This window comes from Bufo bufo, chromosome 4 (genome assembly GCF_905171765.1).
Source record: "Bufo bufo chromosome 4, aBufBuf1.1, whole genome shotgun sequence".
Classification (NCBI taxonomy): Eukaryota; Metazoa; Chordata; class Amphibia; order Anura; family Bufonidae; genus Bufo; species Bufo bufo.
The window spans coordinates 217,989,355-218,016,823 of record NC_053392.1 but is presented as its reverse complement, the minus strand read 5'-3'; the positions used below and the strand labels follow the sequence as shown (position 1 = coordinate 218,016,823).

Sequence of the window (27,469 nt, the reverse complement as noted above, 5' to 3'; positions counted from 1 at the left end):
AAATAAAAAAATGGAATAGTTCTACTATGGGCCAGACGTTCTGTTCCGCAAAAATGTAGAAAGCACACAGCTGGTATCTGTGTTTGCAGATCTGCAATTTGCGGTCCGCAAAAATGGCTACGGCCATGTGTATCAGCCCGTATGGCTATAATGCATATTGATATGGTAGCTCTTAGAACGTCACACTCATGGACATGTCTATTTCCATGTATTACTTTTATTATCAGAAAATGATGTTTGTTCTATAGTTCGGGCAGTATAAGCCGTGTTCAGCTGGGTTTACTAATGGTCGTAGGCCAAACTGCCTAATGTACTGAGAAGAAAATTATGCAGATTACACTATGAACATTCTTCAAATGTAAAAATAACAGGTCCACACTGTAAGCACATTATGATTATTTGGTGCAGATATAATACAGTCCCATTTTATGGTGTCTTCAATGGTTATAAAATCCAGACCACAGGATTCTACACTGACCTACATTAAGAATACCTGCAGAAGATCTGGGTGTTGAAGCAGTCAGACAATCACTAAAACACACGGTCCATGTGAAACTGCCCTAGTTATCTACATTATATGGTGATTCAATAGACCTCATTTATCAGAGCTCAGCTTTCTTTTCTCAAACTGCTCTGGAAAACTGAGCTCTGATTGATAGTAAGGCTACTTTTACACTGGCGATTTGGCTTTCCGTTTGTTAGATCCGTTTCAGGGCTCTCACAAGCGGTCCAAAACGGATCAGTTTTGCCCTAATGTATTCTGAATGGAAAACGATCCGCTCAGAATGCATCAGTTTGCCTCCGTTCCGTCTCCATTCCGCTTTGGAGGCGGACACCAAAACGCTGCTTGCTGAGCAAAACGGATCCGTTATGACACACAATGTAAGTCAATGGGGACGGATACGTTTTCTATGACACAATCTGGCACAATAGAAAACGGATCCTTCCTCCATTTACTTTCAACGGTGTTCAAAACGGATCCGTCTTGGCTATGTTAAAGATAATAAAAAAGGATCCGTTCTGATCGGATGCAGACGGTTGTATTATCTGAACGGATCCGTCTGTGCAGATCCATGACGGATCCGCACCAAACGCGAGTGTGAAAGTAGCCTAAAACTGATTTTGATGTGCATAGCTATTAGACAGTTTTATAGAAACAATCACCATTAACATAATCGCAGGCAGCACGTTTTGGAGCAGGAGAAGCCGAGCAGATTGATATGTAGTTTTGTGGGAAAAGATTCAGTAAAACTTGTAATTTATACATTTATAGCTCTGCTCTTGCTATGCTTAGCAGTCCAGTGGGCTGTCCTACTGAGAGACTGACAGCCTTGTATCATACAGCGATAACTATCAGGCACTTGTAGGACTGCCCACACGAGTCCAAACATTGAAAGAGCAAGAAACGAACTAGCAGAGAAATGTAATTTATTAAATACTAATTTATACAGAACCAACCTGCTCAGCTCTTCCTGCTCTATAACCTGCTGCCTGCAGTTTGCACTGTATTTTCTGGTAACAGGTCCTCTTTAAATGAGGCCTGATATGTCGAAAACACGCTGTGAGAAAATTACCGTGCTTTCCTATATGTGGTTTAAAATACCAGGGTCCTCAACAAGAACACCAGTGCATAATATGTTAATACATTTAAGACTAATTGTATTAAATTTGGCTTAAAAAAGTGGCAATAAAAAAAATTAAGGAATTTCAGGTCAATAAATATGTCTGCATAGAGCAAGGTAAAACATATTGCACATCAATGAGGATGATAGCTGACTAGGCAGACTTTTTTGGATCACCAAGATGGAAACCTGTTGATGTTGCTACAGTATATGTGCCAGAAATAAGCAATATATAGCTCCATCTTCATCATGATAGTGCAAGAGATATACATTGATGGAAACCCCTATTCTGAGATCAGATGACCAGAGCAGGCCAACACTTGCCTTGGCATTCCATATTTTAGAGGTATGCGTTATATTTGTTGGTACAAGACTTGTAATAAATATGACAACATGGTTCTGCACAGTAGGACCGGCAGGACATGTATACCAGTAAGATCTGCCCTTTAGCATGTAGTCGAATCCATGGCCGAAAGTGTCAAGATGCTTCTGTCATTTGAATAGTAGGGATCCATTTCACTCCAAGATCTAGAGCAACAAAAAGAAACAAATGGGCAATGTAGAAATCCTGGTCAATAAAATTACCGTGCGTGTCCTAATCCATTGGAGAAGGGCTCTTGGATACCGGAGGCATCATTCTTTTAGATACACATATAGCTAAACATACAGTCTTCTATTTCTTGCGTTAATCCTGTCTCAGAGCCCGTACTATTGTCCAGCTGCATCTACAGTTCTGCAGGCCCTGGCTCGCTGTCTGCACAAAAATCTCTCAGGCGATCAGCATAGTAATCTCTCCCACCAAAGTAATGGAGCTCCGTTAAGCCCCCGATGATGATTGCTTCAAATAAAGACTAACTGTGAGATGTAATAGCAGGACCAGCGCAGCTCTGAAGATGCACAGTAGTTACAAAAGTAGCTCAAGTTTTAATGTTTTCAAGAAATTCTTTCTGCTTTGTTAATATGGTTGTAATAGCGGTGCAGATCTACATTGTACAACATCGTCCCTAATGGACAGTAACTCCGCTCCTAGATATGAACATTTAATTGGGTCATAAATGTGTTATGTGCAGGTCTCCAGATAATATTTATAGAAAAACCTGGTAATGGCAAGTGTTCAAATGCACTGATAACCAAATGGAACAATGAAGGACAACTGCAATACATGTAAAAAGTCCACATAAAAACAGAGAGACTGTGATTGTGCCAGCCGGGATAAATCGCATGTGATGTGGACTAGTAAGTCTAGGTTCACACAAAATATTTTCAGAGCTGAAAAAACCCGGATGTGGAATCAAGTTTTTTCCCCATGCATTTTTTCAGGATTTGTTTTATGCGGCTTTGGAGAAAATTTTAATTCCTAGCCATGTTCACTGGAATTATGGATGCGGAATCTGTGTCAGATGGACAGGACAGATTTTCCCCCCACGGTGCAATTGACCGGAAAAAGCACTGTATGGTTTAAGGCTACTTTCACACTGACGTTTTGGCTTTCCGTTTGTGAGATCCGTTCAGGGCTCTCACAAGCGGTCCAAAACTGATCAGTTTTGCCCTAATGCATTCTGAATGGAAAAGGATCCGCTCAGAATGCATCAGTCTGCCTCCGTCCAGTCGCCATTCCGCTTTGGAGGTGTACACCAAAACGCTGCTTGCAGCATTTTAGTGTCCGTCTGACGAAACTGAGCCAAACGGATCCGTTCTGACACACAATGCAAGTCAATGGGGATGGATCCGTTTTCTACGACACCATCTGGCACAATAGAAAACGGATCCGTCCTCCATTGACTTTCAATGGTTTAAGACGGATCCGTCTTGGCTATGTTAAAGATAGATGCAGACATTTGTATTATCTGAACAGATCCGCACCAAACGCGAGTGTGAAAGTAGCCTAACGTGCAGGCTCCCCATGTGGATGTTCTAGATGTGGTTTTGCCAAAATCCTGGCCCAAAATACTCAGTGTGAACCTAGCCTAAGGTTGCTGCCACATGTGAAGGTTTTTTATGCAGTTTTTGAAGCCAGTAGTGTTTGTCCTTTTGGAATTTTTCTTTTTATGATCCACATGATTTTGGCTTTAAAAGTTCATGTTTTATGATGCTATGTAACTCTTAGAGGTCTGGAATGTATAGGATAACACTGACAGCATTAGGTCAGTGTTATCAAATACATTCCAGAACTGAAAGGGTTACATAGCATCATAAATCACTATAATGCAATGCAACCCCGGCAGTGCTGAAAGTTCAGGACGGGTGCTGCACTACGAGTCCTGAGCGAGACACTCAGTCGTCTGATAGGGGCCTAAGCCCTCTTTCACCCAAGCGATACTGATTGTGGCAGGATCTGTTCAGGAAAAAACTGATTGTTTTCCATGCAAGTTCAATCAATTTTTCGGATTGCATGCATTTTTCATTCACGTGAAAAAAACACCTGAAGAATAACACTCAACATCTCCTATCAACGATAAGTGAAAAATGCATTGCATCCGAATGCCTTCCGTTTTTGAAAAACGCACAATATAGAACATGCTGCAATTTTTCCTGAACGCAGAGATGTGTGAAAAAAGGATGCTCATGTGCACAGACCTACAGTCAGGTCGATAAATATTGGGACATCGACACAATTCAAAATATTTGGGCTCTATACTCCACCACAATGGATTTGAAATGAAACTAACAAGATGTGCTTTAATTGCAGACTGTCAGCTTTAATTTGAGGGCATTTACATCCAAATCAGGTGAACGGTGTAGGAATTACAACAGTTTGCATATGTGCCTCCCACTTGTTAAGGGACCAAAAGTAATGGGGCAGAATAATAATCATAAATCAAACTTTCACTTTTTAATACTCTGTTGCAAATCCTTTGCAGTCAATTACAGCCTGAAGTCTCGAACGCATAGACCTCACCAGACGCTGGGTTTCATCCCTGGTGATGCTCTGCCAGGCCTCTACTGCAATTGTCTTCAGATCCTGCTTGTTCTTGGGGCATTTTTCCTTCAGTTTTGTCTTCAGCAAGTGAAATGCATGCTCAATCTGATTTAGGTCAGGTGATTGACTTGGCCATTGCATAACATTCCACTTCTTTCCCTTAAAAAAACTCTTTGGTTGCTTATGCAGTATGCTTTGGGTCATTGTCCATCTGCACTGTGAAGCGCCGTCCAATGAGTTCTGAAGCATTTGGCTGAATATGAGGAGATAATATTGCCTGAAACACTTCAGAATTCATCCTGCTGCTTTTGTCAGCAGTCACATCATGAATAAATACAAGAGAACCAGTTCCATTGGCAGCCATACATGCCCACGCCATGACACTACCACCACCATGCTTCACTGATGAGGTGGTATTGCTTAGGATCATGAGCAGTTCCTTTCCTTCTCCATACTCTTCTCTTCCTATCACTCTGGTACAAGTTGATCTTGGTCTCATCTGTCCATAGGATGTTGTTCCAGAACTGTGAAGACTTTTTTAGATGTCGTTTGGCAAACTCTAATCTGGCCTTCCTGTTTTTGAGGCTCACCAAGGTTTACATCTTGTGGTAAACCCTCTGTATTCACTCTGGTGAAGTCTTCTCTTGATTGTTGACTTTGACACACTTACACCTACCTCCTGGAGAGTGTTCCTGATCTGGCCAACTGTTGTGTTGTTTTCTTCACCAGGGAAAAAATTCTTCGGTCATCCACCACAGTTGTTTTTCGTGGTCTTCCGGGTCTTTTGGTGTTGCTGAGCTCACCGGTGCGTTCCTTCTTTTTAAGAATGATCCAAACTGTTGTTTTGGCCACGCCTAATGTTTTTGCTAGCTCTCTGATGGGTTTGTTTTGTTTTTTCAGCCTAATGATGGCTTGCTTCACCGATAGTGACAGCTCTTTGGATCTCATCTTGAGAGTTGACAGCAACAGATTCCAAATGCAAATAGCACACTTGAAATGAACTCTGTACCTTTTATCTGCTCATTATAATTGGGATAATGTGGGAATAACACACACCTGGCCATGGAACAGCTGAGAAGCCAATTGTCCCATTACTTTTGGTTCCTTAACAAGTGGGAGGCACATATGCAAACTGTTGTAATTCCTACACCGTTCACCTGATTTGGATGTAAATACCCTAAAGTTAAAGCACATCTTGTTAGTTTCATTTCAAATCCATTGTGGTGGTGTATAGAGCCAAAAATTTTAGAATTGTGTCGATGTTCCAATATTTATGGACCTGACTGTATGTAAATGAATGGGTCAGGATTCAGTCTGGATGCTATGCATTTGCTTCACGCATCACACCCGGATGGAAATCTCACACGTGTGAAAGAGGCCTTAGTGTGGCTGCATGCGGTACAGATTTGTGTGCAGAAAAGCTGCAAGAAATCTGCACGCAAACTCAGTTGAAAAGGGTGAAATTCGCACACAAAAAGAAAAACTAAATTGACATGCTGCAGATTTTCCGAATAGAAAAACTGCGTAATCTGCATGGTGTGCAGGCACCCTTAGGCCCCTTTCAGACGAGTGAGTCTCACGCATCGGACTTGCAGCGTGAGTATGCAGCAGCACCCGTCCTGCCCCCTCAGCACCGTCATTGCATGTCATTATATTGATTTATGATGCTATGTAACCCTTACAGTTCTGGAATGTATTGGATAACAATGACATAATGCTGTCAGTGTTATCCAATACATTCCAGAACTGTAAGGGTTACATAGCATCATAAATCAATATAATGCTATGCAACCCGGTCAGTGCTGGGAGGTCAGGACAGGCGCTGCCGCATACTCATGCTGGTCGTCTAAAATGGGCCTAATCTGAATTTATCTGGGCCCAGTTAGAATTCATAGCTGTCCAATCCAAACTACTATGACGTTTCATTGCTACCTGACACTCTTAATGGTATTACTCCGAAAAGCACAGTCCTATCCATTTTTGTATAAATCAGGTGTCATTATGAAATCATCTACAGGCTATCACATGAGTAATCATTTTATCTTTTAGTCTTTGTTAATATTAATGACATACAAAACCAACTTATGCACAGCATTCTCTCTCTGTAATTTAATTTTTAGTGGACTCTTTATAGAGCACTACAATTGTCCTTCAAAAACAAGGCGACTTCCATGCATTTATCCTAAAAGAGAAAGGTACCCAGCAGTGCACACTGCATAATACAGTTTAATTTTGGTTGAAATTAAGAAATGTGCTATGAGCTGTAGTATTAAACACTGTTTTATAGGCAGTATGCAATAATAGAAATATTAAATTACTTGAACCACATCATTATAGTAGGAGATGCCCAACACCATTTTTGAAAAGCAAGCGGTGCAAATAAAAATGAAATTGATTCACTCATGGCTTACAGCAGATAGAGTTAGACCCTGTAAGAAATTAATCAGCCCGATACTTCAATCACCTTATTAATGCAGGAAGAATATTTAGGTATGTTCCCACAGAGTGAAAATTGCAGGAGAAAACTGACATTCCTTGGATGTAAAACCACAGCACAGGTCAATTTCGATGCGGATTCTCCACAGACTTTTTTCTGAGGAGTGTAGATGAGATTTGTAAAATCTCATCCACTTTGCTATTACTTGTAAAACCTGCAGATTTTCTGCCTACAATTCTGAATTGTAAAATGCACAAAGTAACTATCCCATGGGAACATACCCCGACTGTGTAAGCCATGCAGCTAGTTCACATTCTTTGATATTTTAGACGAGTGGACCCAGAGCTGTAGAAGGACACTACACAGAAAATGAAGAGTTTCCAGTTTTGATGATTCATATCAATTTAAAGCTATAAAACCCACAGAGTAGTTATGCTTTGCCAGTCTACTTAAAGGCTATGTACACCTTCAGAGGCAAATTTTTGTTTACGATTGCATTTTACTCATTTTTGAAAAAAAAAAAAGCATATTTTCAATTGGCCATTATTAAAAATATTGAGCCGTTCTGTCACAAAGGGTTAACAGTTTTTTCAAACTGTGTGACTGGTACTTTCACTTTGAGCCTAATAAACCTGATCTCTAAACTACTAAGAGGTCATAAACACTTATTTAAGCCACATTATTATCAGAAAGATAAGAACTGAGCTATAATGAATGTTTATAAGGTCAGAGAGCAGAGATAAGGAGTCCATTAGCTACCGAACTGACGGAAAAGACAGAAAATCCACAGGCTGCCACTACAGCATCTCATCTATGTAAAGAAAATAAGAGACTCAATATTTTTAATAAAGACCAAATGAAAAAAAGATTTTTAGCTCAAAAGGAGTACAATGCAATAATTAAAAAAATTGTCCCCAAAAGGTGTACATAGGCTTTAAGTTATGTATTTTTTTATGTGGACTTTTTATAAATGATGCACTTGGTTTTATGTATATATAGTCTATTTTATATCAATCAGATATTCTGTGTGCTAGGTTAGATTTACATCGCTGTTACACTAGGAAGTTTGCCAACGGATCAAGCCAAATTTGCAGAGGCCTTACAGGACACTACAAATGAGCTAAGAATAACAACTTTGTGGGAACCATAGTTCAAACATCAAGGTACAGTACTTTTTTTGTAAAACACCATTATAAATCAAAGTGAATAGGAAGCCACAAGTGAAAGATTGAAATGTTGCAAGCAAATGTTCACAAACCACCAGAAACCGCTTTTCCATTTGGCCAAACAAAACAGCATTTGTGACTTTGGAAAGATGCGTTTATTTATGAAAATGGAGATATTGGATAAGAATACTAAAAAAATTACACTTTGCCTTATAACATGTTCTTTATAAATATGTACTCTTGTCAATGCTCTCAGCTACACATACAGTCATGTAAAACGAAAAGATGCATTTTATAACTGGTCATTTATATGTTCTAAATATAAAACAAAATACTATTTTGCATATTGCTCGTTGAAAACACACACTGACATAAATGGAATGACCTAAACCTGGGAAATTTAAGTAAAGTAAACCTGCTGACGGCACAAAAAACCCCCATAAAACTGCTGTCTGGATCTAGGGGACTGAAGGAGAAGGTATAAAGGGCCTGAGAACTGAATAATTGGCCTTTATGCTATTAACAACCAATCAGAGTTAACCTTTATCAAAACCACAGTGAATAAAATGAAACATGGACTCTTACTGGTTGCTGTGGGCAATAAGGCCACTAGACATGATCCACACCTGAATAACCTCACTGTAGCGAGTATATGGACAGCATCACTATATGCATATGTTGACACATACATGACAACTTGGAATTGATCCCTGGGGCAGGTATACGTGCAATGTGCATTACATGTCACTCTCTCATCATATTTGTAGGTTTAAGCCATGAGCTATGAACTGTACAGAGAAGCTTGATACACAAAAGACTTTTCAGAACACCATTCCAAAAATCATATTTTTTTGGGATCAAAGATAGTCTTTCATATTGACAGAGAAAAAAAAAAAAAAAAAAGACCTTTTTGTGTATCAATGTAAGAACCAAAGCCCCAATGTTCAGTTAAGGATCCCAGCAATCAAAAACAATCATACAGGAAGATGTTGTCCATTACAGAATTATGCAGACAAGAAAACAGAAAGAAGGAGTCAGACAATTAAAAGACACACACAGCATAGATGCTGTACTTCGAGATAAAATGTACAGAAGACATCGGAAATTAAATAAGAGTAAGAACAGTTCATCAACTCATGTTGCTCCGCCTTGCTATAGAGATACCTATGAGCATCCTGTTTATCATTACACCCAGAGAAAGAAATCCCCTAGTCATCTAAAGCTGCAGGTTCATCATTTTCCAGTTTATAGGAGAAGCGCTGGCAGCAAAGGCTATTTAGAGAGGTTCCACACCTGGTGACCCGCGGCGCGGTGCATCGCCCCATCACTCGGTCCAGCAGTCTTCTAAAAGACGCGCACGCTGTCTCCCCGCTTGTGTAGCAGCACATTGAGTCCAAGCAGTTGATACCTGATCCTGTCTCAGTAAGCTGAGGAGGAGATAGAAATGTGACAGCGGTGGGCCATTACAAGTGTACTTATACTGTTGTCAGATACAGACACATTTATGAAATCATATCTCAAAGAAGCCCTAAACAGATGTTAAGGACCAATTGCAGCTGCCAGGTACAAAGACGTGTTAGCATCACATTCTGTAAGAGTAGTATGTTCCTACAAGAAGATATCGCTCTATTAACACACAAAAGGAAAAATAAAAAGACAACAAAAAAATAATACAACAAAATACATGCACACTAGTATTGCACCAGCAATCATGCCTTCAAGCAGTGTGTTCATTCACTGTACAGCAAAGGAGGGGAAAAAAGCTCTTAAAAAGATTTAGAAATACTTAAACATATTATTGTATATCAGAAAGTGAAGACTAACAGCAAAACAATGAATTCACAGTAGAGCTCAATAAGTCTGCAGACTTCATTATATGAAATGGCCAATGCATAATATACAAAGAAATGTACTAATTATTTCAGCTAATACAATAACTAAGGGTACTTTCACACTAACGTCGCTGGATTCCGGCAGGCAGTTCCATTGCCGGAACTGCCTGCCGCATCAGGCAATCTGTATGCAAACGGATACCATTTGTAGACGGATCAGTCTCACAAATGTATTGCAATACCGGATCCATCTCTCCGGATCCTGCATTTCAATGTAAAATAATGCCGGCATTCCGGCAAGTGTTCCGGAATTTTGGAAGGAGAAAATACCGCAGCATGCTGCAGTATTTTCTCCGTCCAAAAACCGTACAGTGACTGAACTGAAGACATCCTGATGCATACTGAACGGATTGCTCTCCATTCAGAATGCATAGGATAAAAGATTTTTTACAGTGTTGAGCCCCTAGGACGGAACTCAATATCGGAAAAGAAAAACGCTAGTGTGAAAGTACCCTAAAGCCTGCCTGTGACCTGCTGCAGTGTTTTTATCTATAGGAACATAATAGTTTATGTACACACAGAAATGTGAAATTTTTTGTTTTTGTGATAAATTATCATATCACTGTGAAAAGCATTTCAGGAAGACATTAATACTAATAAATAAAAAATAGGCGAAAATAAAAATACTAACAAAACTAATAAATAAAAGGCGAGAATAACACAACAAACCACTACTGGGTGCCTTTTCTCAGGTTCTCCGCTAAAATTTGCCAACTGCATTATTTGCAGGGATTGGGTGGAAGGATAAAACTTTTTAGAAAAGGGGAGGAATGGCAAGAAAAAAAGTGACTTGCCCTCACCACTCTTCAGCTGTTGTGGCACTTACTGGGTCGCAAATGGTCTTGAATTCCTGGTCCCATGTCACCAGACAAGAAATGGTAGGAAATGCTGCTCAGTCGATCACTGGTTGCAGTAGTGCCCTGCCGTAGGGCTCATGCACACAAATTCATTTTGTTTCCATGTCCATTCGTTTTTTTTTTGCAACCCATATGTGGAGCCATTCACTTCAAGTGGGCTGCACTTCAAGGACCTACTGTATCCTATTATTGTCCACACAACGGACAAGGATAGGACTGTTCTATTAGGGGCCAGATGTTCCATTCTGCAAAATACGGAATGCACGTAGACGTCATCCGTATTTTTTGCAGACGGCAAAATACATACGTCGTGTGCATGAGCCCTTAGCCAGTGATTGGTTGAGCAGGCACTTCATGTGTGCAGAGACTGGACCACAAAACTGAGACCATTGGGTATACAGTAGGCATTGGAATGGCAGCAACAGTGGATCTGTAGGGTAAATAATGCTTTTTATAAATTCCATATATTTTTTTTACTCTTTTGCCCCCTTTCAAAAACGTATCCCATTAGACAACCCCTTTAACCTCCTTCTACGTTGTTTCATACACCATTAATGTATTACATGCCAATACATTGGTGTTTAACAACACTGCAGTTACTAAAATGGTCTTTGACATCTTCATTCTTAACGAATTTCATCATAGAAAAGCACTCTAAAAAAAAAATCTGTGTTTTTCCAGCTAATCTTCTTTCTTTTCACCCAGGGAGAGAGAGTGGCGCTGGGGGTGTACTTTAAAGAGAAGATAGGAGTTATCCATAAATACATATACCACTTGTCAACTCTCCAGCCTACTATATCTCCAACTGTTTCTTGAGTTACAATATCTGAACAGGGACATTGTTTGCTAAAATCGCCTGCTTCCGTAGTGCATCCCTCATCCTTGTGTGGTCACCCTCACTCCTGTAATGTACTAAACATTTCTGCTGAAAATGTGCGTTATAAATAAAATGATTATATTTACTGTTGTGGAGGTTTTGTTCTCAGATATAATACTGTCAGGAGTCTAACAGCAGCTTTCTCTCCATTCAGAAGACTGGTCGAGTGTGCATGGGAAGAGGGGGAAAGGGTCGAAAGAGAGATGTTAGCAGAATGTGCATTCTGCTGATAGATCTAAAGGTGTACATCCAGCTTTAAGGTGCCCATAACTCCATCAATGGCGGAATGCTAGTTTGCCTGACAGCTCTCTCCCGACTCCCTCACATACATGCATGCTCTGATGAGCTTGTATTTGCTTTCAATAGGGAATCAGGTATTGATCACGGCACTCTATCTAGTACTGACTGGTTTTGGGTGCACGTCTTGGTGCGTTCCTTGCTCCACCTCTTGGAACAGGTAAGTATTTAACAATTTAGACAGCACTCCAATATTGATTAAATGCTTTTTATTAGCCGGACATAGTGGTCCTTTTTAGAACTGAGGCAACATTTCGGGCAAAAGGCATGCCCTTCATCAGGCTGATGTAGAAAAAATAAATAAATATGTATAAATACAATATTTATGACTAAGGGCACTTTCACACTTGCGTTGTTGGGTTCCGGCATAGAGTTCCGTCGTCGGGGCTCTATGCCGGAAGAATCCTGATCAGGATTATCCCAATGCATTCTGAATGGAGAGAAATCCGTCCAGGATGCATCAGGATGCCTTCAGTTCCGGAACGGAACGTTTTTTGGCTGGAGAAAATACCGCAGCATGCTGCGCTTTTTGCTCCGGCCAAAAATCCGGAACACTTGCCGCAAGGCCGGATCCGGAATTAATGCCCATTGAAAGGCATTAATCCGGATCCGGCCTTAAGCTAAACGTCGTTTCGGCGCATTACCGGATCCGACGTTTAGCTTTTTCTGAATGGTTACCATGGCTGCAAGGACGCTAAAGTCCTGGCAGCCATGGTAAAGTGTAGTGGGGAGCGGGGGAGTAGTATACTTACCGTCCATGCGGCTCCCGGGGCGCTTCAGAGTGACGTCAGGGCGCCCCACGTGCATGGATGACGTGTCACATGGATCACGTCATCCATGCGCATGGGGCGCTCTGACGTCATTCTGGAGCGCCCCGGGAGCCGCACGGACGGTAAGTATACTGCTCCCCCGCTCCCCACTACTACTACGGCAGCCAGGACTTTAATAGCGTCCTGGGTGCCATAGTAACACTGAACGCATTTTGAAGACAGATCCGTCTTCAAATGCTTTCAGTTCACTTGCGTTGTTACGGATCCGGCGGGCACCTCCGGCAAATGGAGTACACGACGGATCCGGACAACGCAAGTGTGAAAGAGGCCTAACATGATTTCAAAGTACAGAAAACAAGATAGAGATTCTTTAAGTACATGATTCACAAAGTAAATAGTTCCAATACATAGTATAATCATATATAACATGATTCAAATGAAATGAAAATACATGATTCTTAATAGAATTTCATTTGCTCCATGGGACGAGTTTCTAGCTATGTTTTTGTTTTCTGTACTTTGAAATCATGTTAGTCATAAATATTGTATTTATACATATATATTTTTTTTTTTCTACATCAGCCTGATGAAGGGCATGCCTTTTGCCCGAAAAGTTCTAAAAAAGGACCACTATGTCCGGCTAATACAAAGCATTTATCAATATTGGAGTGCTGTCTAAATTGTTAAATGTTTTCAATAGGGAGAGATGAGAAAGATGCGGCAAGACAAGTCTGGCTGAGGCTTGTCTTCTGACAGAACAAAAGGATCAGGTGTGGGACATTCAACCTACTCTATTCTTCCCCCTCCCAACATCTGTCCGAGGATAGTTGGGAGCTTCCCACATACATAAGACAGTTTGCTGGTCCTACCAAAAACAGCGGGTTCTCATGTGTATACGGGGGCCTTTAGTCCTTGTAAGAAATGTGAGCAGCTAACCTAGATTTAGACATTTATAACCCAAATTCTGCCCTAAAGATACTGTGTGACAGTCCTGTTTCATGGGAATAAAAGTTGGTTCAACCAAATGCACGAGGATGGATAGTAACAGCACCATATCAAGGATGAGCCAACACCTCCTTATTTAGTTGCATGTTACAGTGTGTATAAAGCTACACTACAATAAATGTGTATTACAACCTACCTACAATCAAGTACTGTGGCTGTAATGTCCATCATATAAGCCTACTGACCGATATTTAACTCTACAGTTAGGTGACACTGTGAAGGCTGTTGGACGGGTGAGCTTTTAGACAACGTTGAAATATGTTAGGAAGAATCTTTTAAAAAAAATACCAATATAGTATTGTGCAATAAAGTTAACAATTTTTCAAGACGGCAGTCGACAAAGAAAACGGTTAGTCTGTCATGCTGTCTAGATGTCAAGCACACAATGTGGGTTAAGGCACAAATTCACCAATGAATGAATTCACAAACATGGAAGCAATGTCATCTACAATGGCTAAATGTGGCTGGAACACTGTGTTTCTATCATATGATAAATACATGAAAGCACTGAATCAAGTGCATGTCACACATGGACCACGAGTGGCTAGAGATCACAGTGCGGTTGCAGTACTACCTAGTCTGCTCAAGTGCTCTGCTGGTTTGAAGCATCAGCTAGCAATTGCCTATTGTCCGACCCTCTGTGCTCGTTTTCAGTAAAGTTAAATGCTGAGCTGACTGAGCCCTTATCCTCTTCCATCTAAAGGGACAGAAAAGTTCTGGTAAAATTACTGCTATAATGCTTGGATAATGTATAAACAGGTTAAAATGGGATAGAAATCCCACAAAGAATTCAACAAGCATACTCAATGATTGTAAATTACAAGGTACACCTTAGTATAGGGGTAAAGAAGCAGGTTTTAGTTTCTCACTACTTATCAAATGAAAATATAACTGGGCATGAAGAAAACATAGGGAAGGGATGCACATCCACTTAGGTACAAGTAAGAGTACACAAATGAATCCACAACACAGTGAGACCTAAATATAAGTGACATTGTGTGAAAGAAAAGCATACAAAAACTACTAATACACTGTAACACAAACATCTGTTACTATTTTTTACTACACTGGCATGGAAACAACAACACTGAAGGAGTCCTGTGTCTAGGAGCCAACGCGAGTGGCTGTTATCTTTGGGGGTGCTGTAGAGATAATCAACATCAGCTTGGTTTTGGTGGACCCTACTAATGAAAAAAGATAAGAGTCTATGATTAAGGCAACTCTGGAGCAGTTTTTATTTTACTGATTTAGGGCTTACGTACAGGACTGTTCTCAGAGCGCCTGCGCCGAATCAAGACAGGCGCGCGATTTTTGAAATGCAGACAGGACCAGCCGGAGGAGGAGATCGCGGCTGGCCCTGTCAATCAACAGAAGGAGGGGGTGTTTTTTTGCGGCTGCTACCAGCAAGTAGACGCCCTACTTGCTGGTAGACAGGTAATTAGCATATTATAAAAGTAAGTTTTTTGCCTTATCTACAGAACGAAAATGATTAATAACATAATTTATAGATAAATCACAGTATAGGGATTATAAGTACCCCAAAAAAAATTTAAAAAAAATTGTTTAGTGGGGTGACAGAAGCCCTTTAAAAAATAAATAAATAATAATAAAAAAAAAAACACTGAAAATTGTCCAGCATAATTCAAGGACTCATACAGTTAAATTGGAGAAAAAAAAAATATATATGACTATGGTCATTAAGGCTAAAATTAGTCATGTCCGTAAGGGGTTATACTTGTGTGCCAGTTATACCTACTTCAGACATCAATATAAGAATCTATGACAAAAAATTTGACATTTTTGGGAGGCTTTTTTCAATTTCAATGTGACTGTTGATGGGTTAAAAAGAAAAATATATAACCACATCATAGGAGAGCTGTTCATCCATTTTATTCCCTTCTAACAACCTAACAGGAATAAATGCTTGTATGATCTGGTCGTATGATCATGGTAAGTGATATAAGAAAGGTCCTTTAATTACAATACAGCAACTCAAAAATTCAGAGTTGCCTGCATTCGTCCTCATGTCATACAGATGGGGTACTGAAGCTATTGGGGGGTTGATGTACTGCAGTTTTTGAAAGCTATAGAAACTTTAGGAAGAAATCTTTTAAAGGTGACATTGTCTATGTATTAACACCTGAATTTTTATAATTTAATCCCAGCTTTAATATATGGTACTACACAAAACCCACATTCCTGAATCGAGGATACTAAAGCCAGGGCAGGGAAGGGTAACATAGGGGTGGCCAAATATCATGTAAACCTTACGATATTCACAAATATTTAGAACCTGCCACTGGTTATGGATTCATTCTGGCATATTTCAGTAATGTAAGGAGGAATTTCAGCGGCATGCTTCAATGTTATTCTCAATTACATGAAAAAATCTGGAGAAACTCTGTCTATTAGTGACTCTATATACTGTGCAACTGTCCGCCTGTCTATGGAACAGCAATCGGTATTCAAGAAGAATTTTACACATTTCAAGTGACATCAGGCTAATTTATTAGTCCTTCATAAAAGTAACCTGATCAAATCTTCAAGATCTAAATGCAACTGTGCACCTTCTCAGAAGGCAGAGAAATCATTTAGACAGAAAGAACTCTCCCCGTCTTACTCTGCATTTTGTTCTAAAGCTGCAAGTGAAAGCCTGTCTCTAAAGAGTTTCCTTATTTTCCAGATGGATTCATGTTGTCATTTTCTGACAACTAAGTAAGCGGTTACATAGAAGAACTTTGCAAACCTAGCAATGGAAGCACAAATAAACCTCCAATGACGGCAATGTGTGGCAATCTTGCTGTGCTATACCAATTTATAATGTATCTAACGTCCACATGTAAAAATGGATACACATAAGCATACTCCCCAACCCAATTATTTTATGGTCACTGTGGCCATATTGGGGTCAGTGTGGTGGACACAATGGGCAGTTTTGGCACTGATTGGTTTACATGGCTATATTGGGATTACAGTGGCCCCAGCACAAGGGATGGGATACCTGGAACAGGAGGCAAAACCTCAATGCTGTGTAAATGCCAGGTCACAGACTTGCTTCTTCCATCAAGTGCTTTGTAACTGGGATCTGAGAACCAACCTTATGGTTCAATAGGTCTGTTAAAAACCAATCACCTCAACTTAAAGCAGGGATGGCCAACCTGCACCTCTCCAGATGTTGCAAAACTACAAATTGCTCAAAGAAAGAAAATAACACTATGGGGGTCATTTACTAAGACTGGCGTTTTAGACACCGGTCTTAATAAACCCCTGCGCTGGCCTCTACATAACTTCAGCACACCCAGCGCCTCTTCTAAATGTAAGCCAGCTTCCATTTAGACCATTTTCTACGCCTAAAACAGGCGTAGAAAATGATGATTGAGACAGGCCAGCCGGCACGTACCCTTCTCCTTCCCTTTTTAGACCGGGTGTGAGCGGTGAAAAGTCAAAGATTGCGTCGCCCCAATCTGCGCCTGAAAATACGCCTAATATAGGTGTATTTAAGGTTAATAAAGGATGCGCTATGTGTATATATATTAAATCTGTGTAAGCACAGAGCTTCTTGACTAAAGCGATTTTCACAACCCAATGCATTGGACAGTATATTTGAGTTTTTCTTTTTTAAAGAACAGTTTATGGTGCATGCACTCATGACAGATTTGTTGCATATATCTGAATGTGTTTTTTTCCCCTGCAGCATGCACATGGATTCCTGCAAGCTCTTTTTCAGATATTTCTAACAGAAAAATGAACTTGTGAATATACTCTAGAAGGCCGAGTAGCCCTACGCTAAATTGCAACAGACAATATTCATAGTAAAAACATAGAAACCTTGAGTGTGAACAATCACACGATCATAATGCATTCTTGTTAAAAAGGGAAATAAAATAAGCAATTAAAATAAAAAGGGTATATAAACACTTGGCACTGCCGTATGCAGCCTGGAATTATCTAGCATGCTCCAAATATAGTCAGCAGTTTTAATTGTATGCTTCCCTTCATCAACCAGCAGTCAAACCATGCTGAGGAAAGTAACACAAAAAGAGCACAGTAGGACTGTTATCAGAGTGTCATGCTGGGGATTTTAACGCACGACATGCACTCTTACTGCAGGTTCTCTGACCTGCTGAAATAAAGAAAAAAAACGAAGAGCAGAATGAAAAGCTGGCAGCTCGGGCTGTTAACATAATCATACCCATGCCTCGCTCCATCTAAGTGCTGGTTAGTTGAGCCTCAACATGCAAAAAGAAAAAAAAAAAGTGGATGAGGAGCCTTCCCTCCTACTCTACCTAATTTTGCTCAGCTGATTCCTTGCCCGTGACAGAGGCTGCAGGGCGATGAATTCGTCACTTAAAGTTACTCTGTTGGGATACATCTACAGGTGGATAGAAAAGGTATGTAACACACAACAAATCAAGAAGAAATAGTCATTTCGAAACATGTGACAGGAATTTCTTGTAAAAGAAAATAGAAATATTACATAGAAAATACGTCGCCATGCACAAAAATACCAACTGACTGAAATGCCAGCTATTGCCTTGGGGGCTACAAAAGCATCGCTGTAGTGGAAATGCCTCAAGTTGTAACACTGTGGCCTATTCAACACACTGCACCACGTATGGGACACGGAGCATTGAGTTCTACAAGCTCTTCCAGCGCTTTCGGATTGTACACCATTCTAAACCATCTTTATGATAAATGTAAGACTTGTAGAAAAAGAAAACCAGTTTGTGTATATAGTATATATATACACATATATAAAAAGGACACTTGTACACTTAAACAATTTATTTTGTTTAATTGCGGACTCTTGTCGGGTAGGTTAAAAAAAGCTAAAAATTTATGTGATTGGAAAATGTAACAGACTTTTTGGGAAATGATTTGAGATCATGCTGAACATTCATATTTACAAGCATTTGATGAAATAGTTTAGGAAGCTGTCATTCACAGTATTACACTTTGTCTTGATAAAGATGTGGCAGAATACAGCTCTCGACTTCAGCACAGAATACTTGTTGGCACTGGTCTATAACTTACTATCAAGCTGCACAATTAAAGTGCAAAACAAGTATCGATGCTTAACAATATAAAAAAAATTTATATATATATATATATATATATATATATATATATATATATATATATATTTATATATTGCAGCGGTAACAAATACAGGCACTTAAAAAGTATAGCAAATTGTGCATTAGCAGCAAATGCAGGCACTTATTAATCATCCAGCCTAATAAATCTCTATTCCTAAGCACAACAATAAGTAGTTATTTTAGTACTTTACACTTTTTCAGATAATCTTGATACGCGGCTTGTGAAAACGCTTGAGACAAAGAATCATTGCGGAATATGGTGAATATGACAATACAGGTCTACAATAAAAGTGTTAACTTTGTGCACTGGCAAACATCCATTAATAAAACCTCTCTGAAAAGAATGTCTGGTGGCCATGTACAGTTCTCGATACCTGTGCCTTCTCTGTACTTGTAGGGTATAGTTGTCGATAAATCACTTTCTTCAGGACATCGAGACACAAGCAAGCTGTGGTGATTATGATTATGGCAAACCATGCAGACCCACTGGAAAGCAGCTGGACAAAAACAAAATACATGTCTTGGGTGTGTAAAAATGGCCTGGGGAGATAAAAAGTGAAAAAATGTATTATATTTTATTATTAAACATGTAACCCTCAACCCATGCAATAAACTACTCTCTAAACAGACATGGTACATAGTTCTACTGAAATACATATTAAAACAAATGTGACATGCAAGAACACGTCTAGACTCCAAGTGTGTGCCCTGGACTAAACGCAGGTTTAAAAAGAACCTGTCTCCTGACATGTCTGTTTTAGTAACTACTTGCATTCCCTGTGTAATAAATCTGGGGCATCTTTTCTTATGACTATGTTGTGTCATTCTTCTATCATTTCTAATAGAAGTTTATGAATACATTTCCAGCAGTCTGCAGTAAGAGTACGGCTTGGTGTTACCAGTTGGGGGAGTGTCCCTGCACAGTCTGACAATGGCAGCACTGATTGGATAGAGTCAGACTGTGCAGGGACACCACCCCTAACTGGAAAAAAAAATATTCTGTACCCTTACTGCTAGAAACTCATTCGAAAACTTCTAGTAGAAATAATGAATGAATGGGACTATGAGTGGACAATGACAATGAATGAGTCAAAACAATAGATGCTCCGCAAATCTTATTATATGGGGAATGCAAGTAGCTACTAAAACAGATATGTCATGAGAGGTGACAAGTCCTCTCTAACCCTCTCTCTGTCAAGGAAGTATGTGATGCATCCTCGCAGGGTGGCAATCCAGTAGCCAAAGATGCATCTCGTACATCCTTGCTACTGATGGCTGAAACTTAGGCTACATGCACACGACCGCAGTCCGCAAATTGTGGATTCGCAAAACACGGATGTCGCCCACGTGCGTTCATCAATTTGTGGAATGGGCCGCCCATTCTACAAATGCCTACTCTTGTCCACAAAACGGACAAGAATAGGATATGTTCTAATTTCTTTGTGGGGCCACGGAAAGGAGCAACAGATGCGGACAGCATACGAAGTGCTGTCTGCATCTTTTACTGCCCCATTGACGAGAATGGGTCCGCATTCGAGCGGCAAAAAACGCGACTTGGGTGCAAACCCAAACAACGGTCGTGTACATGAGGCCTTAGACTGTTACAGCTAGAGATCCAAACCAGGTCTTGTTTTAAAGCTGAAAAAAAAAATTGAGGCTCTAGCAGCGATACATTTTAAATTAGAGCCCTTAGAAAGGGGTCTCAGTGAAAGCTGTATTTTATCTGCAGCCTTCATTCCTATTCCAAATTTTAAGTGATTTATTGCAGCTAGAGCCTCGGTCTTGTTTAAAGCGGAGATTGTCTGCTTTAAAACAAGACTTGGCATGAACCTATATCATTTTCACAGCCAGAGTTATGCCACCAGAAAGCAGCCGCAACCCCCCCCCCCCCACACACACCCACCCTCACCAGTGGAGAAGTCGGCCAGCTTGAAGGATTGGTGCTACACAGAAAAAAGAGAGAGACACAAAGCCTTCTTTCTTCTGTCTAACTGTACATGGCCCCATGGGGAGGATAACATGGACTCTGGGCATGTCATTAACCCCCTTCACCCATCAATCAGAGAGCATACTTGCTGAATGTCCCATATAAGGGGAGCGGTGTCTTTTCTCCAGAAAAGAAATGTGAAGATGAGCACTTGCTATTCCAAGCACCCTTAGAGCATTTACTGATGCCATGACCCAGATGTTTATCAGCATTCAGACCACGGCACAAAAACACAAGCATCATTACGTTTTGTTTTGTTAAACAACAGTATTCAAATGTTTTTCGGAAAAGTGTAATACAGGGGATTTTTAATTTTTCTTGCACATATTATGAATACACCTGGACCTCCTGAGGCTAATCAGAAACAGAGATATGGCGATCTAACTAACTTTCTGATTAACTGCAGGAGGTTCAGGTATTGTGTCCATAATAATATGGGAGAAATAAAGCACCCATATCATACCTGTCTGAAAAAGGCCTTAGGCCCCTTGCAGACAAGCGTGTCCAGATTAGGTCTGGATGCGTCCCGATGCATTGCGGCAAACCTGCGCGAGTAGGAACGCAATTGCAGTCAATGTGTTTTGCACGCGCGTGATAAAAAACCGACTGTAGTACCCAGACCCGAACTTCTTTACAGAAGTTCAGGTTTGGGTTAGTTGTAGTGTAGATTGTATTATTTCCCCTTATAACATGGTTATAAGGGAAAATAATAGCATTCTGAATACAGAATGCATAGTACAATAGGGCTGGAGGGGTTAAAATTTTTTTTTTTTTTTTTAATTCTAACTCACCTTAATCCACTTGTTCGCGCAGCCCGGCTTCTCTTCTGTCTTCATCTGTGAGCAATAGGACCTTTGATGACTTCACTGCGTTCATCACATGATCCATCACCATGCATTGCTCACAGATGAAGACAGAAGAGGCATTTTGATAATGTGCCAGCTGTCTACTTTCATAGAATATATGGGTATTGGGGAGGGGTATTAATTTTTATTTATTTATTTTAGGTCTTATTGTACATGTCAAAACTGTGAAAATTCAGAGATGCAAAACTTTGAAACACGCCTGGCAGCAAAAGGGTTAATGAACTTAACTTATAGGGATCTTCTATGATGCTGTGAATTCAGGTCATAAAACCCACGGGACACGAGTGGAAATTAAAGAGGGACCCATAAAGTGTAATCTTTTAGGTTCTGAATAGGCCCATCCCGAAGTCACTTTGCATTTTGATCACTATAACTAGATTTACAGGCAGTGCAGCATAAGACCTTGGTCACATTTCTGTGTCTGTTTGACGCCCGCAGAAAAATCTGTCTGCGTTTCATCCATGAAGATGTCTGTGAAGGATCTGTAATGGGTTCCGTGTGTCCGGTCCACATGATGAACCAAAGTAGCATGTCTCTGACCCACAGTCAGAAAAAAATAAATACAATCAATGGATACGTGTGCTATCCGTGGAAAATGCAGATAGCACAAGTCAGTGAAAAACGGAAATGTAAACGAGGCCTAAAGGAAATCCTGCTAATTTCAATGGAAAAGGTTTTCAGAATGGAAGAAAAGGGTTAACAGTGAAAAATGTCATTCTACTAGCTGACCTTGCATACCAAAACAGAAGCTGTGTGCACAAACTAATTATAGGCAACTGCCAAGATGCAACCCTACAATCAAACACATCAGATCCGGATTTTCCAGCTTATGTTATAACCTTAGTATTCGGTGCAGTTCCCAAGGCCAGCAATTATGATGACTGCAGAAGCCCACTATGTGACGTAATATGGTGGTGATAGGTTGCTGCAAGCATGTGATATCTCATGAACATTGGAGTAGAATTACTAATCATGTGGGAAGGGTATAGGCTGTCTGGACCTGCACCAGATTTATCACAGTGGTTCAGGCTGGATGAGAAATGAGGTGCAGAACTAGACATTTTTGTCTAGCTTAAAGGGGACCTGTCATCAACTTTGTGCTGTCCATACTAACAGCAGCATAAAGTAGAGACAGGCGAGTTGATTTCAGCGGTCTGCCATTTAAAAGTAAGTGGTTGCCGAGAACCAACATCACAATCATTGCAGACTGGACTTGGAAAAGAGTCCTGGCCACCTGAGAAGAGTCCTGGTTATTCATGAATTCCTGCTCTCCTGCTGATGACTGACAGTCTTCTACCTGGTTTTCTCCCTTTCTCTCTAGGAGAGAACTGCCAACATCAGCAGATGGGTCAGAGAGCAGGAGATTATGAATAACCAGGACTCTTCTCAGGTAGATTTGACGTCACAGAGCTGGAGCGCCAAAATCTCGCGATGCGCGAGCTAGCGCATGCGCAGTGTCGGCATCATGTTCATTCCCTGTGCTGGCATCAGCACAGGGAACGAACTACGCATGCGCTAGCTCGCGCATCGCAAGATTTCGGCGCTCCAGCTCTGTGACGTCAGCCAGCAAGGAGGAGATTCGGAGGACGCGGGGCGGTGTTGGGCTCCTTTCCGCTTGACTCATCTCCGGATACAGGACTCATAGCAGGTCATTTGCATATGGATCAAAAAGGTTTTTTAACACAATAAAAGCACACAGAGCTGTGGGGACTGGGTATTGCAGATGTGCTAGCGGCCATCTAGCAGCCCATGTCCTCAGCTCTATGCACAAAATCCAGGTGACAGGTTCCCTTTAAGTATTATATATGACTACAAATGCCCCTTGCAGTTCAGGGTGCAGCTCTTACCAGATAATTCCACCATAAAACAGTGAAAAGATAAAATAAAATGCAATGGAACCCCAGGTGACAAAATGATTTATCCAGGTCCAGAACTGTGTTTCAAGGGCCATCTGCAAAAAGCAAATGCAATATATTGGTCTTTACACATTTACACAATCCAATGATGCTAAATGAAATGTCATTTCACAGTCTAAAGTGGCTTTCCCAAAATCACAAGTTATGACTTATCGACAGAGAAAGAGTTACAATTCTGATCACTGGGGATACTACAACTCACCATAAGAAAGGGGGTCTCGTGTCCCCAGTTTGATTGGAGTAACAGCCGAATATGTGTACTGCTACTCCATTCAATTCATACCGACCGATTGAGTGCAGTGCTCTTGAAAGTCCTATAGAATGGAGGTGCAGGGCACATGAGCAGCCTCCACTCCATTGAAACTGGGGGACGCAGGACCCCTGTTCTCATCATTGATGGGGGTCCAGCAGTCAGACCACAGTGATCAGACACTTGGTGATAAGTTTTGTGATTGTGGGACAACCTCTTTAAAAAGGGTTTTCCAAGACTTCCTCAGGATAGGTCATCAATATCTGATCTGTGGGGGTCTAATATCCGGGGTCTCATACACGATCAGCTGTTTGAGAAGGCTCCGGCGCTCCTGTGATTGCTGCAGCCTTGTCGCAGCTCCGTATATAGTATAGCGGCTGTGCTTGTTGTCAAGCTCAGCCCCATTCACACTTCTATGAGGCTGAGCTGCACCTAGGCCACGTGACTTTCAAACAGCTGAATGGGTGTCGGACCCCCACCGATCAGATACTGATGACCTATCCTTGAGGATAGGTCATCAGTTATAAAGTCTCGGAAAACCCATTTAAGGCAACCTAGTTTGTAACTTGAAGGAAAGCTGTTTCACAATATTGGATCCAGGACGACCACTGTATGTTGAAACCAATGTAGCTCGAGTCTATGGAAAATTGGTAATTTGTTCCAAACCCCCAAAATGTCAAGACAATGAAGATTTAAGAATAATAAGCATTTAACTAATACAGATAACACAAGTCCTTACATATAACAGCCAGGAATAGATGCTGGAAATTACTTTCTATGATGAGAACAGGAGCTTCTTCAGAGTCCTGTATAGCACACAATGTCCAGAAGAATAATATGGAGCCGCCTTCCCCTGATGTCTAAATGAACAGCGCATCCCGGCACAGACAGGGGGCAGTACCAGACCTGTAGTACCTCAAAGGAGCTACTAGACAACCAACACAGGTGAAATGTGGCCATGTTAATTAGCTGGATCAGAGTCTGGGGCATTGTATGTTGAGCCCAGGAAATTTATCATGAGGCTGATATTTTAAGTCAGTTTTCCAGTTTTTGTAGTGACATACTTTGCACCAAATTTATCAAATTGCACACACTGTTACATTTGGTGCATCTTTAAACCTAACACTGGGGGGGGGGGGATTTATCAAGCCCTGCATTTCAGAATTCTGTGTTAAAAAATGTTGTTATAGGTCACTAGCGCAATTTTCATCAATAAGTCACAGAAGTCCTATTTTATGACATTTTCAAACAGAGTTCAGGGTTAGGCTACTTTCACACTTGCGTTCAGAGCGGGTCCGTCTGATGTCTGCTCAGACGGATCCGCTCCTATAATGCAGATGTTTGTATCCGTTCAGAACGGATCCGTCTGCATTATAGTTTAAAAAAAATTCTAAGTGTGAAAGTAGCCTGAACGGATCCGTCCAGACTTTATATTGAAAGTCAATGGGGGACGGATCCGTTTGAAGATTGAGCCATATAGTGTCATCTTAAAACGGATCCGTCCCCATTGACTTACATTGTAAGTCTGGACGGATCCGCTTGCCTCCGCACGGCCAGGCGGACACCCGAACGCTGCAAGCAGCGTACAGGTGTCCGCTTGCTGAGCGGAGCGGAGGCTGAACGCTGCCAGACTGATGCATTCTGAGCGGATCAGCGTCCACTGAGAATGCATTAGGGCTGGACGGATGCGTTCGGGGCTGCTTGTGAGAGCCTTCAAACAGAGCTCACAAGAGGAGCCCCGAACGCTAGTGTGAAAGTAGCCTAAGATAAACTCCCTTCATTATATCAGGAGGCCACTTTATCTTGAGGGAGCACTGCTTTACTTATTGGGTATTTCTCTTTAATTACATTTAATTCAAAGAAAGCTCACTTCAGAATTTTGATGACTACCTGGTCCCAGGGCTCAGATTACATTTACTAAGAGGTAATCTGTTAAGGAAGGGGGGGGGATGTCGGCGTAACAATAATTATGGGTAATTAATTGTACTATGTATATACCCTTTCAGTTTGCAATACACTTTATGTACCAGTGTGGTCTGTATTTCTAGATCTCTACTCCAGTCACATGACCCCATCCACTCCACAGGATGGTTCTTCCACCATCACCACATCCATAACGCTGCTCTTCTGTCTTCTGGTTCAGAGCGTTCCAGAGTGCATCTTCACCGTACTGATTTGCATGCTGTAGCATGTGCTCGTTAACAGAAAGATTCGGACATCACCTACGGACCACCTATGCAAATCAGTAAGATGGTGACCCTCTGAAACTGACTGGAATGGACGTGGGGTCAAGTGATCGGCGCACATATCTGGCAATACAGACCACAATGGTACATAATACAGTTAGGTCCATATATATTTGGACAGACAGCATTCTTCTAATTTTTGTTCTGTACATTACAATGGATTTTGAACAAAACAATGCAGATGCAGTTGAAGTTCAGACTTTCAGCTTTAATTCAGTGGGTTGAACAAAATGATTGCATAAAAATGTGAGGAACTAAAGCATTTTTTAAACGACATCCCTTCATTTTAGGGGCTCAAAAGTAATTGGACAAATTAAATAATTGTAAATAAAATGGTAATTTCTAATACTTGGTTGAAATCTCTTTGTTGGCAATAGCTGCCTGAAGTCTTGAACTCATGGACATCACCAGACACTGAGTTTCCTCCTGTTTATTGCTCGCCCAGGCCTTTACTGCAGCGGTTTTCAGTTGCTGTTTGTTTGTGGGCCTTTCTGTCTGAAGTTTAGTCTTTATCAAGTGAAATGCTCTATTGGGTTCAGATCAGGTGACTGACTTGGCCATTCAAGAATATTCCACTTCTTTGCTTTAATAAACTCCTGGGTTCCTTTTGATTTATGATTTAGGTCATTGTCCATCTGTATTCTGAAACGCCGACCAATCAGTTTGGCTGGATTTGAGCACACAGTACGTCTTTGAAAACCCCAGAATTCATCTGGCTACTTCTGTCCTGTGTCACATCATCAGTAAACACTAGGGACCAGTGATGGCCAGTTCGCCGTGTTCGCCCGCGAACACATGCGAGCTGCCATCTTGACTCAAGTCCTGCGAGGCACAGGTAAGTCCTTACCTGTGCCTGCGCCGCGAGCCGGTCTGAAACAAATGCGGTCACCGGGAGCATGCAGTTCAGAGAACAGCCTGATGAAGGCCCCCGGTGGCTGTTCTCGGAACTGCCTGCTCCCAGTGACCGCATTTGTTTCAGACCGGCTCGCGGCACAGGCAAGGACTTACCTGTGCCTTGCCGGACTTGTGATTTAAGATGGCAGCCCGTATATGTTCGCGGGCGAACACTGCGAACTGGCCATCACTGCTAGGGACCCAGTGCCACTGGCAGCCATGCATGCCCAAGCCATCACAATGCCTCCGCCGTGTTTTATAGATGATGTGGTATGCTTTGGATCATGAGCTGGACCATGCCTTCGCCATACTTTTTTCTTTCCATCATTCTGGTAGAGGTTGATCTTGGTTTCATCTGTCCAAAGAAT

General features: G+C 41.1%; 1 protein-coding gene across 4 annotated transcripts in view; it reads right to left on the bottom strand.

Annotated features, from left to right (window-relative positions):
* Positions 1 to 1,793: 1,793 nt before the first annotated feature.
* The window catches only part of ATP11B (ATPase phospholipid transporting 11B (putative)), a 177,486-nt gene continuing 151,810 nt past the window's right edge, over positions 1,794 to 27,469 (bottom strand). The window contains exons 27-31 of one of the 4 annotated variants that reach the window (XM_040428282.1): positions 23,643 to 23,746; positions 19,317 to 19,482; positions 18,130 to 18,215; positions 9,439 to 9,572; positions 2,014 to 2,150 (exon numbers count right to left, since the gene is read on the bottom strand). In XM_040428282.1, the coding sequence (XP_040284216.1) occupies positions 9,470 to 9,572; positions 18,130 to 18,215; positions 19,317 to 19,482; positions 23,643 to 23,746 (459 nt within the window). In that variant the 3' untranslated portion in view covers positions 2,014 to 2,150; positions 9,439 to 9,469. Of the gene's footprint in view, positions 2,151 to 8,224; positions 9,573 to 14,417; positions 14,541 to 18,129; positions 18,216 to 19,316; positions 19,483 to 23,642; positions 23,747 to 27,469 lie in introns of those variants that run through there. The other 3 variants (XM_040428283.1, XM_040428281.1, XM_040428280.1) reach the window with 3 other exon arrangements.